Source organism: Oryctolagus cuniculus, chromosome 3 (assembly GCF_964237555.1).
Source record: "Oryctolagus cuniculus chromosome 3, mOryCun1.1, whole genome shotgun sequence".
Classification (NCBI taxonomy): domain Eukaryota; kingdom Metazoa; phylum Chordata; class Mammalia; order Lagomorpha; family Leporidae; genus Oryctolagus; species Oryctolagus cuniculus.
In genome coordinates, this window is record NC_091434.1 from 146,827,558 (window position 1) to 146,846,174 (window position 18,617).

The window sequence follows — 18,617 nt, forward strand, 5'->3', positions numbered from 1 at the left end:
AATAATTCAAATTAAGTGAAAATTTTGTAAGAGAAGATTTGTGGTCAAGTCATAAAGTATTTAACAATGATTACCTACTGCAATTGAAATCTAATGAGAATAATAACCTCTGGGTTCACTAAAAACTGTTTCCTACTTCCTGCTTTAATAGGATGGACTACTCGAGACATTGACAATCATTTACAATGTCTTAAGGTTAAACGTATTTTATTAGACACTGAATAACACAGTATACATGGCATATATCTATTTTATGATGATGACAAAAATGTCTTCTTCAAAAAGTAACTCTATTTAAACAATGAACACATTTTATTCCTGTAAGTGAGGATTTGTAAACGCAAATTTAAAAAAACAAGCTTTGACATTGTGAAAAACAATGCACTGCTTATGGATTCTAATACTATAATTAGAAGGTTCCATAATATTTTCCCAGAGGAAATGAACTTTATATTTAAAAAATTAACAGGCATTATATTTATTTTAAAAACCAAACAGATACATATTTATGGGGTAATATATGAAATCCTGCATATATATATGCAGGATATCTATATATAAATATATAGTGTAACATCTAATCAGGGCAAATATATTTAATTTTTTAAACATTTGACTTATCGCTATGGTAATACATCCAAATCATAGCTTCTAGGTTGTTCGCTTTTTAATAAAGAAATAAACAGAACAGTTTCTATAGTCACCTACTGAGCAATAGAATGCAGGAGCCTGTAACTCCTACCTAAGTCTAATCTAGTACCCATTAATCAACCTTTCCCATCACTCTCCAGCCTCTGATAATCACCATTCTATTTCTAACTTCTGTGAGCACAGGGGACAAGTATTATGCAATCTCACTCATATGTGGAGACCAGGAGTTTCTGTAACATTCAAAATAAGTATCACATTTTTCAAAGGTGAAATTTCTGTCCATTGGCTGGATAGCATCTTTGCCTCAGAAACAAATGCTAGTGACTAACATGTTTCATGACAAGAAAATAAAAAATCAATATTGAAATGCCTTCTAAGTCTTTGTTTCAGAAACAAAACCTAGAAAGTTCCTAACAAATGGATTCTCCACATTTATGGTATTTTTCAGAATGCCTTACTGAAGTCTCATGAAATAAATCTACACACAAATGCCGTCACATCAAAGGAAAAAAAAAATTCAAGAAACTCACCGCAACACAAAGCCCCAAGTAATCAACATGACAAAACGGAAACAGAAAGAAGAATCTTGATCTTACATGCAATGGATAATGCATAGCATGACCAGACCCAAACGGCATGCATGGAGGAGGCGTTATCAGGGAGCATTGGCAATATGCAGGTCATGTCCCAATCCAGCATCCAAAGACACAGAGAAGAAAATGAAATCATAACAGAGCCATGTCAGTGCAGAACTTGAACTTTAAATGGCAATCTGGCTTACCACGCTGTCAATGTCCCTTCAGAGGCAAAGTGCCTGACACATTCAGAAGTACCACAGGCTCACAAGAAAGCACTGAGAGAGTCTGTGTGTCCATTACTTTTGCTTGATAGTTTAAATGTATAATATTTCCCAATTGTAACATCTGAGTATCAATGGACAGATGACCACAATCATTTGTGGAAGAGGCAGAAGGTAATGTTGTTAACAAATTTTAAATTGAAGCAACTACTAGTAGTATTGTAAATATTTCACAACTGAAAAATTATTCCCCAAACTGAGACTTTTGTGGAAAATTCTGTGGTTGCTAGCTTGCCATTTGGGGTTTTCATAGAATGAAAACAAAAATAAAACAAACCATTTTGCAGGTTGTTTATTTTTTTATACTTCTGTCATAATATTTACATGCAATATGAGATGGCTAGAAAAATAAAAAGTCACTAAAATGCACATGACTTTGCAAAGTAATATTAAAGATAATAAATCAAAAAAATCATGCAAAAAGAGTAACAAAACAATATGACATGTCAAAGAGGCATAACCCTGGTTTTAATCTCTATAGAAATCAAGGAAAATAGAAAGACTTTCATATGCCGAGACATAAAACTCAAGACTGTCATGGAGTCCTGGAGCTCCAAGAAAACGGAAACTTCTACCACAGTTCAATGACTCTGCACTTTAGAACAACCTGGGAGCCTTAACAATTACTCAGAGTTATGGGATCCAATCCTGGCCCAATTAAATCAGAAGTCTTCAGGAAATAGAAGTTTTCAGGAAGTTTTCACTTCATCGACTTAACTGCCTAGTACATTTAATATGCTGTGTAGGGTAGAAAACAATGGCTAGTTCAATCCTCCTTTTCAGGTAAAGGAACTGAAGGAGTACACAATTTAGTGAACTGCAAAGGAATACAGTGTTAGCTACTGGGGGAGAACCAGACTAGTTCACTAACTCATAGCTTTGTGACCTCTTCTTAATATCTGTTCTTTGCCCATCCCAATATCACCAGTATTTTAAAAGAAACAGTAAACATATGGAATGGGTATTTGGCCTAAAGGGTAAGGTGTCAGTTAAGCTGCCCCCATTCCACATCTGAGTGACTGGGTTCAATGCCTCAGTCTTGCTTCTGATTCCATTTTCCTGCTAAGGTGAACGCTGGAAGAGAGTGTTGATGGCTCAAATGTTGAGTTCCTGCTACCCATTTGGGAGATCTGAATTGAGTCCTAGTTCCAGGCTTCCGCCCAGTCCAGCCTGGGACTGTTGCAGGCATTTGGGGGTGAGCCAAGCAGATGGAAGTGAACTCTGTTTTTCTTTTGATCTCCACATCCCTCTCTTTCCTTCTGCCTCTCAAATTATTTTTTTCTAAGTAAAGGTAGGCTTACATATACAATCATCAATAATGTTTAATATTACTAGAGAACCTAAAATTCTCTAAGTTGTAGAATGTATCATTTTATGTTAAATATTTTAGTATGCATATAGAAATATGTATACACATAACTTTTAACTCTTATTGACAAGATTTTGCAGTGAGTTTGCCGGACAATAAAACTCACACTATTTATATTTAATGCTGAATATTTTTATTTAACTGAAGAGAAGTTCCTATAACTTCTAATCCAAAATTATATTTTTAAAAACTAAAAGAAATTTGGGTTTGAAATTTATGACTTACGAAGACTGTCAATTAGAAACTGTATCTTTATTTTCACTTACAAGTCAATAATTTTACAAGCAAATTGTTAGGATCACATGGATTTGACATTAATTTTAAATTAATAACAACTATATTTTTAGATGCCATCTTATTATGATTACTCTGATTGTTAACATTATAATTGCATAATTTACTAAGCAATCTTTAGTTAGCCAGTGCGTACCCCCTGCCACCATTAATAATGCCTTGGCCCCAGTTGATTGAGAAACCTCATGCTTGGGCGCTTGCTGTCAGGAAAGACGGCTTTAATCATAGGCTTTAAGAACGTAAGCTTCATCTCAACTCTGATTTAGCGCATTTGAAAGCACAGCTATGTCTGTCTTCATTTACAGTTACCTGAACATTGGGTCTCCTTTTTCTCAAATTAATTGTTGGTATACCTACACCAATAGGCTGGAGCAACAGAAAAATGGTAATTCATTCACACTGCATTTTGACACAAGTAAGGAAGGTTCCATCCCGTAATCAATTTTGATCAGATAGTTCCTTGACTAGAAACAGGTCTAACTTATGTAATTAAAATTCAAAATACTTGCTAGCTACCAGAGTTTATGTTCAGAAAATAAAAGTTCAAACATCTTTAATAAATAAAGATGCTCATACTAGTAAAAAATTATTTTTAAGCAAAATAACCATTAATGTTTGATTTTTTTCCTCTGGAAAAGTATGTATTTGGGAAGTGTGAAAGATAGTATGTCCCAGACTACTTTTCCAATGATTGAGGAAAAAATAAAAAGAGAGAAAGATATGGGAAATTATAGAACATATAGAACAAATATGCAAATACTAACAGTTTTCTCCTTTACTATGCAAACAACCTAAATGATATTACCATCAGATGATAGAGTTATACATATCCACCATACGTACATTTTTCTTGTTTTTTCATTTGTCTATGATATATTTTAGTTCTTTTGAGGGGGAGTTTAAGAATACAGTAGCTATAAATTTAGAAATCTTTCCAAAAATCAAGCACATTCCATTTCCATCCTTTTAAATTATTTTACTTTGAGGAATATAATTTAAAACATATTGGATATACAAAGACCAAATACTGGAAAACTTTAAATTTCTTTTGTGATTTAAAAAGATAAAAGATTTTCAGCTATGGCAAAGTCATAGATTGGTCACCTAATGGTAAACAACTCTACTAAGGAGAATTTAACATGAGGCCCGTGAAGAGTCAGCAATGATGTAAAACAGTGCCTATGTAATACTAATATAATATAATATATTATATATAATATATTATATTATATTATAAAAATATATAATAATATAATATATTATATTATTATAATATAATAATATACTTATATAATACTTATATAAAAACAATGTATTTATGGGACAGGTGTTTGCCCTGGAGGTTAAGATAGTGGCATCCCGTATTGGAGTGTCTGGGTTCCACAACACCCTCTGGTTCCTCAGTCCAGCTACCTGATAATGCAGATGCTGGGAGACCCGGGTGACAGCTCAAGTAACTGGGTTCCTGCCACCCACATGGGAGACCTGGATCAAGTTCCCAGCTCTGGCCTTCTGCCTGGCTCTGCTCTAGTCATTGTGGGAACCTGGGGGTGAAATGGGATGAGAACTCTTTTCCTTTGTTTACTTCTCTCTTCTGTCAGTTTCTCTGTCTCTCAAACAAATTAGAAAAATATAGTCATATTATATTAAACATAATAAACACTGGTTAGTAGTTATATTTGCTTAGCTGCTTTATTTATACCATGATGGATTTTATATGTAAATAAGTTCCAAAGAGAGAAGAATTCAATAGAAAATTAATCACAACATGTAATATTCTTTATCATATTAAAGCAAAATGCAATTAATTTAATGTTTTTGCATTCAGTATCAATGGTTCTTAATTATTGATTTGGACACTATTTAAATGACACAATTTTATGTATGTGTGTATGTGCACTCATTTGTGCTTTCTAACACACGGCCTATTTTCAATTTCCATGTCTGGGAAGGAAATAGCATGCATTAGTCTGCATGGTTTAAAGTATCTTCAGTATTATCTCAATGTGAAACTGTAACTTAAAAGATGTTCATAAAACTGCACTTATGATATACTATTTTGTCTAATTTTACTTCCAAATACGTTTTGCCATCAATGCCCTGTGAAGAATTAATGAACAGTGAAATGATATGAATGAGGTAAGTTACGAAAATATTTTATATCACAGGAAAACAGGCATTCGAAATAAAATAAAATGGTTCCTCTATGGAATTTTACTCCTTCCAGAATAACTCATTGGTAATAAACATTTCCTATTTGTGAAGCTCATCACATGTGTTTTGCTTATTGAATTTCCTGTGTTACTTTACAAGGCGGCTAGAAGTATAAAGACAAACCCTTTGGAGATGGAAAGCAGAGAGAAGAGCACCGGAAACTGGCCTGGGCTTAGAGGAGCATTGCTGATGTTTGTCAGGTTCACACCCACGTCTGGAGCAAGGTCTTTCACTACCATACAGCCTTCATCAGTCACCAGGGGGTTGTAGGAAACTGACGGTCAGTGGGTAATAACCACTGTCTTTAGGTAGCAATATTAGTTCAGCTAAACTGGCAAGAGAAAATGATAACTGCTTTCACACTTTCATATATTAGCGTCTATGGTCTTGTTATATCCAAGAAGAAAGTCCCATTACAGACTGTTCTTTCATGTTTAGTGTTGTCTAGTGAATTTAAAAATGACAATCCTATTAAGAATATTAATCATTAATTTTATAAAACATTATTGACTGTAAATAAATAATAGATATAAATACCTTTGGCTGAAGATTTGGATGTAATAACACATAACCATTAGGATCAATTGCAAAATAGTAGCCATTGGGGCAGAGCTGAAAAATAATCAAAAAAGTTTAGATAGAGATTAATGAGACACAATCAAAAATCTATACTTTTTTAACAATTATTAAATGCACATTTTATAACATGTTGAAGAATAACCTGGTATCACATTTTAAGGGTGCTCTTAACCATTTGCTTTCCTTATTAAGATAATTTTTCTTAATTTTTGAGAATTACTTAAGTGTTTATGGTTATGGTAAATTAAGTTCTAAAAGAGAAAAGTTACCAAAAGAGTAAATTGTGTCTTACTGTAAAACGTGGTGTCAGTCTTTTAATATCTTCCAAAGACACATCAACTCCCATCACTCCAAGAATCAGCTGGTTCTATAATAAGATGGCAAAGAGCACATTTTACACTAAGAGACTACTTATTTCTACATAATCGCTCTCTCAATATATATTCATCCTTTTCCTTTGATAATGGTCATTTTTCATATTATCTTAAACATAAACTCAGTATAGAGTGAGGCACATTGGGTGTCAACTTACAAAGACTCCCTGCTTTAATTGTTTTCCACTATGTTATCACCATTATTATTTAACTTAAATGAAGTGGGTGACTGAACATATGTGAGACTTCTTATATCCTTTTCTCCTAATATTTAATTGATACTATACAGTCAGCAAGTGTAGCTCAGGGTGTTTTTATGGATGTATGTGTGTGCAGACTGTATGATGAACTATAATTAAGAAACTATGAGAATGTCTAGCTTATAGATTGGACCAGAACACATTGGATGCTTGATGTTGATCGTACCTGTGCATGTGTGACTATCTTGAAAGTATGTCTGTCATCTTATTGGTAGTAAGATCCTCAAAACACTTTTCCTAACTGCCAGTAATAACTTCTAAATACCAAATGATGGGGATCATAGGGTTAATTATAAATTGAGGAGATTACATGGCAAATTATTATCATAATATCCAATGGGACATAACAATGTTAGCATTTAGAATTGGAAATACTGATTTTAAATAAACTTATATAAAGCATAAAATAATAAGTTGAGATGTTTACAAAGATTATAAAATTTAGTTACTGGTTATGAAAAAACTTTAAACTTTGTATAGGTGCAGATTGCGAAAGTTCTGTCAACAACCTCACTGTTTCCTGTGAACCAATCCTAATCTGAGCAAAAAACTCCCCAAGTAATGCAATCTGTTTCAAAGTCCATAGTGAGATTTGTAAACTCGTACTTGAAGTGTACCTGAGGGACATAAAGAATTACTCCTTAATGAACTGCAACACTTAGAGCACACAGGTATTTAGGAATGGTAATGGACTTCCAAGGAGAAATAAATAATTAATGCTTTCTATGGCCACATTATTAAAATGAGTTCAACTGAGATTTCTAATAACTGAAGAAACAACACCTAAGTGTAGTAGACTTTTCTATAAATTGGAGACGAATATTCTTTCAAGTCAGGAAGACCACATTCACCATAAAAGAAGTATCTAGTATTAAAAATACAATCTTAACTTCTACATTCTCAGATTCTCCCTGAATCAAGATAGGATAAAGGAATACAGTCCTATATTTAAATCATAAATATCTGAAACATAAGAAACAGAATAGCTACAAGGCACATATTTTCAGAACTTTTTAAGTAGATAGCATTTTATTGCATTGGCTATATTACCAGTGTTAGAGACGTTAAGTGCTTTTAAGAAACTTGTTATTTTTCCTGTATCTTAGAAAATAAAAAAAAATATAGAACTTAATTTAAATCAGATCTTTAGGTAACAGCATGAATAAAAAAAAAAGATTGCTTGGGAGTTGAAGTGGAATGATTTAATAAATATACCTATGTACCCGATGCAAACATCACCTGATTTTGGTTTTTGGATTTTTCTTTCTGAACTCCATGAATATCTCAGATGCACTTTAAAAACGTGCACACAATATTATTGTCCATTCATCACGTAATTACTCCCAGGGTACAACTTTGTGTTTGCATAAGGTCATAGTAGAGTTAAGTTCAATCTTGGCTCTAGGGCAAGAGAGTGTGACTGTACTTCCTTTTTCCCAGGTGGTTACCACAAGGCTGTTGTTGCCTTTGACTTTTGGCCTCGATAGATAGTTAAACTGTATGTGCGTCCTTATAGAAATATCTTATCAACATTGGGCTTAAACGTCACAGCTTATCATTTATTATTGTTAATTTTATCAATTAACTTTTAACCTTTAAGTTTGTCTTATTTTCAAATTGGCCAGTTATGTTGAAGACCGGAAGAGTTCCAGTAATGACAAGTCCCAGTTCCTAAAAATAGATGCAGAAAGAAAGGCAAATGAACACTACAATTTGCATTAGCTTTTGATATTTAACATTCATTCTGTAGTTAATTCCAAAAAGTCACAAAAATGAGTCACTTGTTTCGAATATTGATTAAAGCTTATTTTAAAAAATCAAGCAAAAATGTCTTGGAAATAATTGAGACCTATTAAGTAGCTACTGAAGCCTGTGACATGTAAAATAATACTCTATTGGGATACTGCTAATAAAGTAAAAAATTATCTACTTACACAAATGATTAATAACTGCTAAACATTTTAGGAACCATGCCTACAGGTTTTCATAGTGATAGTTGAATGAATCTCAGGGCCCTCCGCAGCAGAGCAATCTTAAAATACTTGAAATGATTTGTTTACCCTTCTCTTTTCTTGCTTTATGCTTAAATTTTTTATGCCAAAGACTTCAGGCTAAATCACAACTGTGTAGCTGAATAACATGGTAAACAGCAGAAACAAGAAACTGATAGTTCATTTCTGGGATATTTTAGGTAAACACTACACTATTCAAAAGAAAGAAGCAATATTTCAAATAACCCTGAAAACAAATAGAACTTTTTGACAGAGTAAAATGGTGTAGAAAAGACGAATAAAAGCATCAAACTGGAAAGTTTTCTCATTTAGCAGTTTAATATAACAAAAATAATGTCATCCTTTTAATCAGTGTACAGATAATTTCATATATGAAATGGACCCACAGAAATTAGTGAAATAAAATGATCTTCTAAGTCAAAGGTTGCTTTGTTTAAATAATTACTGAAAGCTGCAGCCATTTTACACACACACACACACCACGTATAAGCAGTATTTCATGCTAAAACTAGATTTTCAACAAAATTTTCTTCTTTGAATAATTTAAAAATTACTGTTGGAAACTGGATTTTCAAAGACTTGAATACACTGGTAATCTCTGTGTGAACAGTGGCCTCCAAATCCAAATCTCACAAAGACCACGGTCTCATAGAGCCAGAAGCACAGGGAAAATGTCTGGGAGGGGTTATAACTTACAGTAGTGCACATGGAAGCCCAAAACCAATGGAAACTGCACTGGGGAGGAGGGACAATGACAGAGAGGCTTCTGACTGAACAAGTTATCTGGGGCAAATATAACTAAGGAACAAGTGACACAGTAGGGCACACTGGCTCTCTAGCCCTACACAAGAACTTTTGATAACAAAACATACTAAACTGTGTATATTAATATCCCAAATGCAAAGCTCCCCCATCAATAAAATTAGATTAGAGATTTATTACAAAAACCTAATATCCACAAGATAATTCAGTGACGATTATTCTGGTGAGATCTTGACTTGAATTATAGCTGATAAGAAAAAGATTTAAAATGCTGCAGTCTAAGACAAACTATATATGGATGAAATCTTTTTCTATGCATTACTTTTCCATTTATCCAGAACACCATAATTTGCTTCTAAAAATAGTAATATATATCAAAAAAAGAAGATACCAGACTACTAATATATTAGATTTAAGACAATCATAGATAAACTCCCTAATGATCAACTTCTGTTTTTGCCCTCATTTCTTAAGAGGCACAAAATGTGTATCCTATTCCTGGGCACTTCACACATCTCCAGAGAACAAAGAGAGAAATAAAACAAGATTTCTGCCACCTTATTTTACACTTTCTTTCTTCAACGCACATGATTCTCTTCTTATACAAAGAGGCTCACTTTTCTCCCAAGTAAAACAACCCTCCACAGTTTTTTCCCAGTCTTGTTTCTGCATTGATTTCTCAGTACAGAAACTGATCTTCATGAGTAACTAGGTATTGTTCAATCAATACACCCAGTACTTCTACAGCTTTTATGTTGGATTCCTTCACCTCAGCACCACTACAGAAGCTCCTATGTTCAACTAAATGTCATCAATTTTAATCACAGCCCACTACACATCTCCAAACTTGGAACGTCTCTGAAATTCCAGAGCTTTTTGAATTTTCTCATTATGAATATTATATTTGGAATTGAAATATTTTTAAATCTTCCTTCTTAATAAAACTGTTGATATCATTGACTTGCAATTCAAATCTGATGGATGTAGATATTTTTAAACAAATAATTTACAAACACACAATGGGTCCGTTATTCCCAAACCAGTGCAAAAAATGCTCAGTGTGCCCAATGAAGAGCCAATTCATGTGTTCCATGGTCTTTGTTTTTATTTTTTACATTGAGTTTCACCCTGTTGTACATTTAGTACCCATGTTTCCTCCTAAGTCATTTGTGCTATCAGGACGAACCTCACCAGCAATGCAGACATGTGGGTTAATGAACTTCTGGCCATAGGAACCATAGGAAGGCATGATTAGTGACTCTTTCTATTGTACACAGTTCTGCAGTGGATTGGGAAAAGGGAAGCATTTTGGCCAAAGCTCTAGATGACCATGTGACCTTAAGTAAATAAGTAATGTCAAGAAGGAACACTGGACAGTAATTTTAGCTAAGGCTTAAGGGAAGCAAGCTGCATATTATCTTTCCTAGCATGCAAGGCTGCCGCTAATAGTGCCTATTTTTCTTCTAACTTCCTGTATATGTTTATTTTATAAGAACCAAATGATAAGTAATTCTAAATGGATTGCATCTTGCCCCTTGAGGTTCATCATTGCATTTAGAAAAGTAGTAACAGCATGTAATTGAACTCCAAGTAGGGGAAAGGGTATTGAATCAGCAGTGACTTTTCAGGGCTTGGTTTTTTCATTATATCCAATATATTATTTAGTAAGTAATTAGTAAAGATTACACATATTAATAATATTAACTGTAATAATTTAAAATTTTTATATCAGGAAAGTAAGGATTACATTAAAAACATTTCTCAACATCAGCCTCATTGACATTTTCGGTTGGATAATTATTGTATTATTTTTAAAAACATATTTATTTATTTTCATTTTATTCAGAAGGGAGGGAGGGAGGGAGGGAGAGAGAGAGAAAGAGAGATTTCTCATCTGCTTTCACTTATCAAATGTCTGCAATAGCTGGAGCTAGGCAGGCAGAAGTTAGGAGTCAGGAACTGAATTTGAGTCTTCCATGTGGGTGGCAGGGACTCAACTACTTGAGCCATCATCTGCTGTCCCCCAGAGTCTGCATTAGGAGGAAGATGGAATTGGAAGTGGAGCTGGAACTCAAGCCTAGGTACTCTGATCTGGGATGCAGGTGTTCCACATTGCATCTTGGCCACTGCCCCTAACACCTGCCCCTGGACAATACTTTGTTGTGTGCATGTGGAAGGGGGCTGCTTTGAACGCTGTAGTATGCTAAGCAGTGTCTGTGGCTTCTACCCATTAGATGCCAGTAGGAACCTTTCCCTCTCCCCAGCCATGACAATCAAAAACGTCCACAGACATTTCCAAATGACCTGTGATGAGCAAATCACCGCTGTGGGGGAATCACTGCTTTAAAATATGATGGAATACTGTATTAAACATGAGCTGTTCAAGGAGCAATTTATGTGTGTGTGTTGTTTCACAGTAAATTTCATCACCTCAATGGTATAGTTTCAGTCAAAATGTCTGGGGTTGAATCTGCAACAAGAAATTCTATATGAAGAAGTAACTGGGTTATGATGATTGCTGCGAATCTCACTGCATGTACTTCTGAGCGTTAGAGGGTCTGGTTATTGTTGTGGAGGTGCTTCTACTTTAAAAGCAGAACTCTACTTCAAAAAACATTTCTTCAGTATTCTTGCTCAACATCTGCAGACATACCTTCTCGTTCACATACTTTCAGCATGATTTTTACATTCAAAAGTCAGAAAGGTACTGAAATATTCATAGATTCAATAGGCTGGATTGGAAATTGTACATAGTAAACATAGCAATTGAAAAATAGTATATTAAGCTTGTGGTTCTCTTACACATTCAAATTTAGGTTTTCATGTGGTTTATCTAAATTCCTGCAAAGAAGCTTGTGCTAGAAGGCATTATAAAGAGGATCTGATGAAGAGAGAAAGAGAAATATCATGTACAGAGAAGTAGTCAGCTGTGCTTATGATAGTTTGGTTCAATATTCAATAACCCAGCCTCTTACCAGTGCATCCAGGTACACATTTGTCCATTGGACTTGCTTAGCTTTGTCTCCTGCTAAAACCATCGGTCTTCCCAGAACATCTAGGTATTCCTATGCATTAAAAAAACACTTGTGGTTGAAAACTAGGAATTCTTTGTTAAAAAAGATCTCCATAGAGAAAAGAGTAATTGAGAGTTAAAAATAAATGTGCAATCAAAATTAAGAGAGCAAGTATATAATTATTTAATTCTTACTTTGGGCATTCCATATCTGGTATATCTACATACTCTAAAGCAACAATATTCTACTTACATGATTAATGTGATATATCTAACCTAGTTCCTTTTTTCTAGTAACAATAAGAACATTGTTTTTCCGAGGTACAACTGCTTATAAGTAAAATATGCTCCTTGTGAAGTGTTTCATACTTTAATCTGAACGATTTAAGGTTCTGCGATTTATTCCATGAAATGGTACAAACATGAAATAACAGAGCAGCTACATACTTGCTTTCATATCAAAATTATTTGGAGGAAATTCAAAACTACATTAAAACATATCAGAAAACAAATGAAATACTATGCCAAATATAGAAGGCAGACTCTAATGTAGCTGCTGTTTCATTTCAACATTCAACATCTTAAGTATGCATTTCCAGAAATCCCATGTTATGTAGTCTCAACTGCGACTTAGTCCATTTTGAAGATTTTTCAGTTATTTTCAAAATTGGCCAATGATTTTAAATCATAATTTATGAGTGTTTAAAAATAATACATATTTAAGTTAAATTTCTTTGTTCTACAAAAAATTAACAGGTAGGTTGTCAACTGAGTGGAGGTTAGAACAATCATCTTTTTTGTACACTTTAAACATGTAAACAGATCTCTAAGGGGTTATTTTGGAGTTATCAAAATCCTGATAATCTTACATGGTTTATCCATAACACTTACTGTTTAATTTTCTATTTGGGTACCTACAACTTAAAAAGCCTCATTTAAATGATATGCATTAGAACTAAATTCAAATTGCATGAGATGAGATTGTTAGTAAATCTGATCTATTCATTTTCTATGATTTTTTTAACATTGAAGTAACCAATATATATATACTCATATATATATACTCAATACTCATATATATATATATATATTCTCTCTCTCTCTCTCTCTCTCTATATATATATATATATACACACTCATACACATAATTTTTACCTGAGTTTTGGATGTTTGAAAACCCTTGGAACTTTTATGAAATAAGAACCAATACATTAACCCTGACATTTAGCATTTTAATATAAATGTAAGATTGTGAATCTTTTTTCCATTCTTAGTTGCAAACACTGTCTCCATACTGAGCATTTTTAACCTAGAAATCTTATACTATGAAAATAATTTAAACAAGTTTTAAAAGCCATACCTGAGTATTAATTCTTATGGCTCCAATGGATGGAATTTCATAATAATAACCTGAAATACATATATGAACATATATATGTAAATACAGTAAAGAGATACACAAAACATTTTATGTCTTTAAAGGAAAAAAGTATTTTTCACTTCTTAGTTGAGCAAATACAAAATCACCAATATTGACAATACAGTAAGAAGTTATTTGATTAATGCATGCTCACAGCAAATATGTAGACTTTATGAGAAACTGCTACATATCTTGGATGAGTAACAAAATTAATGTTATATAACAATAAGGAACCTGATACCATTAAAATATTGTTTTAATTGGAGAAATTATTAAAGATGCAGTTGGTTATATATCTGATTATTATTGTATTTACCTGAATATTTGCCTGAATATAACTTTCAGAATAAATTCAGGTCTTTTTGTTGCTATTTTTTTGTAGTTTATTTTCCAAATAACATTTTTTTCTGAGTTTTTTTTTCTGAGTACAAAGGAACTATGGGCTCCTTGCACAAAATTTTAATTACCTAGGCACATTCAAGAAGACATTTTCTAAAGCAATAATTAAACCACTCAGAATATTCTTGTCACTCTTTCATACCTAAGTTTTACAAAATTCAGCTATTCTGTCATTCCTGATTTTTCATGTAAGGTTATAGTTGACAAGTATTATGAGGAATCATTGCAAACAATATATCTTTTTATAAATGTGCAGTAACATGATCAGATATCTAAATTTTTATAGGATGTGATGCTCCCATCAAAATTTGCTGTGTGTTTTCTCTATAGAACACACGTTCAGAGCCTTATTTTTGCTTTAAGTCCTATAAAAGTTCTGTACGACTTAGGATATTTTATACAATAATATGTAGACCTGAAAACAAGTAGCAAGTCCTTTTTCTTCTAGTGAAATGTAGCTAAGAAAACACATCTGTCACCTTTATTTTCGCAAGCCATCCACTGAATAGGTCCTCTGTCGTAATTATGTTGGCCAACTGAGAATGTGAATACACGTACCTGAATGAATTGAAAAACAGCTATCTGTAAGGTTGAATAAAATGTACTAGATGTCAAAACAAAACAGTCAAAGTGAAGACAATTAAAAGCAAGCTTTTTGGTTGATTAATGTGACAAGAGAAATTGAGGCCAGTGGAGACTTCAGGAAGGTACCAGAGAGAAACCACATGATCTATTGTAAACACAGACTACAACTGCCAAATTAAATTAGCACATGGGTGCTCTGCACTTTATCCCCTGGCTAAAGTTTCATTAGTAGAAAATGCCATCTTTCAGGTCTAACTCAACCTTACCTGTCTCATCTCATCAAAACATATTACACACATTTGGTCCCTGCAAAAAATATTTCCCTACTCCACAGGGTATGTGATGATGAAAATGTATACAGAAAGTTGCTAGAATCAACTAAAATTAGTGACTGCTTTGCTACCCTCACACCATGAAAATATTTAGGGTATACACAAATGATTGTGTTTGTGTATGACTTATTCTCTGGAAAAGATGGCTGGGATATATAAAAAGGTATTTTTAGCTCTTAGGGTTTTTTAGAGACTCAAAATTACTGTTTCTAACATGCTTTCAAGTCTGTGAATAGTTTAAAATTCAACTGAGATCATTTTAAAATCATAATTATTTAAATATTTATTAAGAACCATTGAATTCAAATAATTGTTTGAGTATAGAAAAGATAAATTCACTGATACCAAAAAAAAAAAAAAAACCAAAGGGCAATTTAATGTATGTTAATCTTTTACTAATTTAGTAATCATACTAAAGCAAATCCCAAGTTCAACATAGTTATCCAAAATATCAATTTTCTATGAGTTCCAAATCCAAGAACAAGGTTTACAGCTTTTCCCTAATTCTTGCCTACTGAGTATTTGAACTGACCTTTTCCAATCATTCTACCTGTTTTGGTTTTTTTTTAACCTTTTACACATGATTCTGGAGCACAATCTCAAAAGAGATTACGTGTGTGTTCTCTGTTCTTTAGCCAGTTTTAACCACACAAATCACATTCTAATTCCTGCCCTCAAAACACGTCCTGATTGTTGCTGTGTCACTCATTAAGTCATCCAGGTTTGCCATCTGGGTGTCCATGCTCTCGAATTCTACGTATTAAATGACTGATTCCAAGTTAACAGGAGAGGTTGGTTCTCTCCCTTTGGCCTCCTTGATCTCTCCCTGTCTTTCTCTGGGAATGCTCATCCTGAGAGTTCTGCTTATTGCCCTTGTCTACACTCCTGAGGAAGGGTGGTTTTTCCATTTACTACTTGTGGAACACTTTATTTAGTGGAGGGTAAGCTTGTGATTATAAAGTAAATTGAAAGTATGTCATTGCAAAAACTAAAAGAAAAATAAGAAAAGAAGGAGAATTGAAGGTGGGAGCGAGGGGAGTGTGGGAAGTATCAGTATGTTCTTAAAACTGTATATATGAAAACCATGGAATTTTTTCCCTTAATATCAATAACAAAAGTGGAAAGAAAAACAATGCAATTTCTTCATCTAACTTTTCAATTGAGTCAACTTGGGGAGCAGTCTGAATATTTTGATGTAGTGTTGTTGTGCTTACATAATTGACCTTACTCTGAAATGGATATATTTTTATAAGCGGGTTGGCCACCCTAACTAATAATTCAATTTTACTGTCATACCTTGCACAATCATCTCATGAACTCAGGGCAAGGAAAAAAAAATCTGGTGGATCTTTCATGATGAACATTAGAATACAGGCCTCATTTTTCACATGAAAGCACAGCTCTGTGTAATGGCTCCTGGTATCACAGCAGTGTTCTATTAAAATATTTTCCATGAAATACTTTTCAGTAAAAACATAAATGAAGAAGACTAAATGAGTTATTAGACCTACATCTGTGGGAGGCAAGCATTTTTAACAACACAGCAGCTGCACTTTAGAATCCAACCACGTGACTATTTTGACTGATAGTCCAAATACACACTTTAATTTAGCAAAAAAGAAAAACAGTAAGGCAAGCTTGTTGCTGTATCTTTTACTACAAAAGTTTCACTACCATGTGTTTGCTAGCTCTGGGAGGCTGTCAAAGTCAAGCTATTTAGGATGAGGGTTGAGTTTGCAAGTGTACATTCTGTCACAGTTAATTATAATGCTTAAAAATATGCTAATCTTTTATTTCTTGCTTCTTTTTTTTTCTCACATATGTTTTTGGTGATTTAACACAAACTGCGTTATCTGACTGAATCACTCCTGTATTATCAATGTATATTTGATACCTCTTTTCTCAATTTTAATTGGCCTGACGGCAGCCACTTTAAAGGCATGATTTTTCTGAAATTTTTTTCTTAGGGATTAATGAAATCTCAAGAAGTACAAATGCAACCTACTTTTCATAAATTGGGCCACTGTCTTATGTCTTACTATTAGTCTTTAAACACACTTTAGTTAATCATATAAGAAGAATTTTAACTGAATTGATTTCATAAACATCTGCATTACACATTGTATAGTACAGGTATATAATGAATAGGTGAAATTTAAAAGAGTCTTACTGTACACTAACTTTCTACTTGGAACTGCAGGCATTGTCATCCCTCCTGTTCCACACTGTGTTACTGCCACCCTGTGGAACAGTCAATGAACTAACTCTAAAATTCCAGATGCCAACGTCCAGAATTGCTGATCCCCCTGTTTTCCACTTCTGTAAATGTACAGTTCTTAGTTTTGAAAAACATGGAAAAATAAAGTGACTCCTTAAAATGCATCCAATTTAAAACATAAGGTACATTAAGTTCTCATAAATATGTATTTGAAGTATTCATTTCTTACCAGTGTGTTTGTAGGATTTTATATAAAATTAAAACAATTTAAACTATATAAGATAGCTCCAGTGTCAGGTATTGTGGTGCAGCAGGTTAAAACATCATTTGAGATGCCTACATTCCATATCAAAGTACTTGGTTCACTGGGGTCGGCACTGTGGCGCAGCAGGTTAAAGCCCTGGCCTGAAGCGCCAGCATCCCATTTGGGTGCCGGTTCTAGTCACGGCTGCTCCTCTTAATCCAGCTCTCTGCTATGGCCTGGATAGCAGTAGAAGATGGCCCAAGTCCTTGGGCCCCTGCACCCACATGGAAGACCTGGAAGAGGCTCCTGGCTCCTGGCTTCGGATCAGTTCAGCTCTGGCCGTTGTGGCCATCTGGGGAGTGAACCAACAGATGGAGGACCTCTCTTTCTGTCTCTACCTCTCTCTGTAACTCTTTCAAATAAATAAAATAATTCTTTTTAAAAAAAGTACTTGGTTCACACCTCCACGTCTGATCCAGCTTCCTGCTAATGCATACACTGGGAGGCAGTGGATGATGGCTCCAAGTACTTGAGTCTCTGCCACCCATGGAGGAGATCTGGATGGATTGCAGTCTCCTGGCTTGCACCTGGTCCAGCCCTGGCTCTTGTGGGTATTTGGGGAGTGAACGAGCAGATAGAAGATCTTTTCCCTCTCTCTCTCTGCCACTCTGTCATTCAAATTAATATTTTATAAAAAAAAATAGCTACAGATATTTAATATGTAATCAGACAAGCTAAATATTTCATCTAAAGTCTTAATTAAGCAAATTCCTCAGATCAGGCCAAGACTACATACAGGCAAAGTTAACTTCCATGGGGGGAATTCTCCACTTGTGTGGCACAGTGCATTTATAATCATACCATTAGATTCATGGAACAGAGACACAGTGGAAATTTTCTGTTCTAGTTCCTAGAAAGCTAGCTACATGTTTCTCAGTTAGGGTGTGTGACTTTCCGGTGGGCTCTGCTGTGAAAACGTTTGCTTCTATGAGGTTTGCAGCATAGGAACACACGAGATACACACTCAAAATC

At 34.0% G+C, this 18,617-nt stretch overlaps 1 protein-coding gene across 14 annotated transcripts in view; it reads right to left on the reverse strand.

Annotated features, from left to right (window-relative positions):
- The window catches only part of CACNA2D1 (calcium voltage-gated channel auxiliary subunit alpha2delta 1), a 524,460-nt gene that overhangs the window by 43,729 nt on the left and 462,114 nt on the right, over positions 1–18,617 (reverse strand). For 7 of the 14 annotated variants that reach the window (XM_070069799.1, XM_070069796.1, XM_070069798.1 and 4 more), the window contains 7 exon segments: positions 14,686–14,764; positions 13,748–13,797; positions 12,350–12,439; positions 8,194–8,271; positions 6,259–6,333; positions 5,925–5,999; positions 3,483–3,539 (listed from right to left, as the gene is read on the reverse strand). In XM_070069799.1, the coding sequence (XP_069925900.1) occupies positions 3,483–3,539; positions 5,925–5,999; positions 6,259–6,333; positions 8,194–8,271; positions 12,350–12,439; positions 13,748–13,797; positions 14,686–14,764 (504 nt within the window). 14 annotated transcript variants of the gene reach the window in all.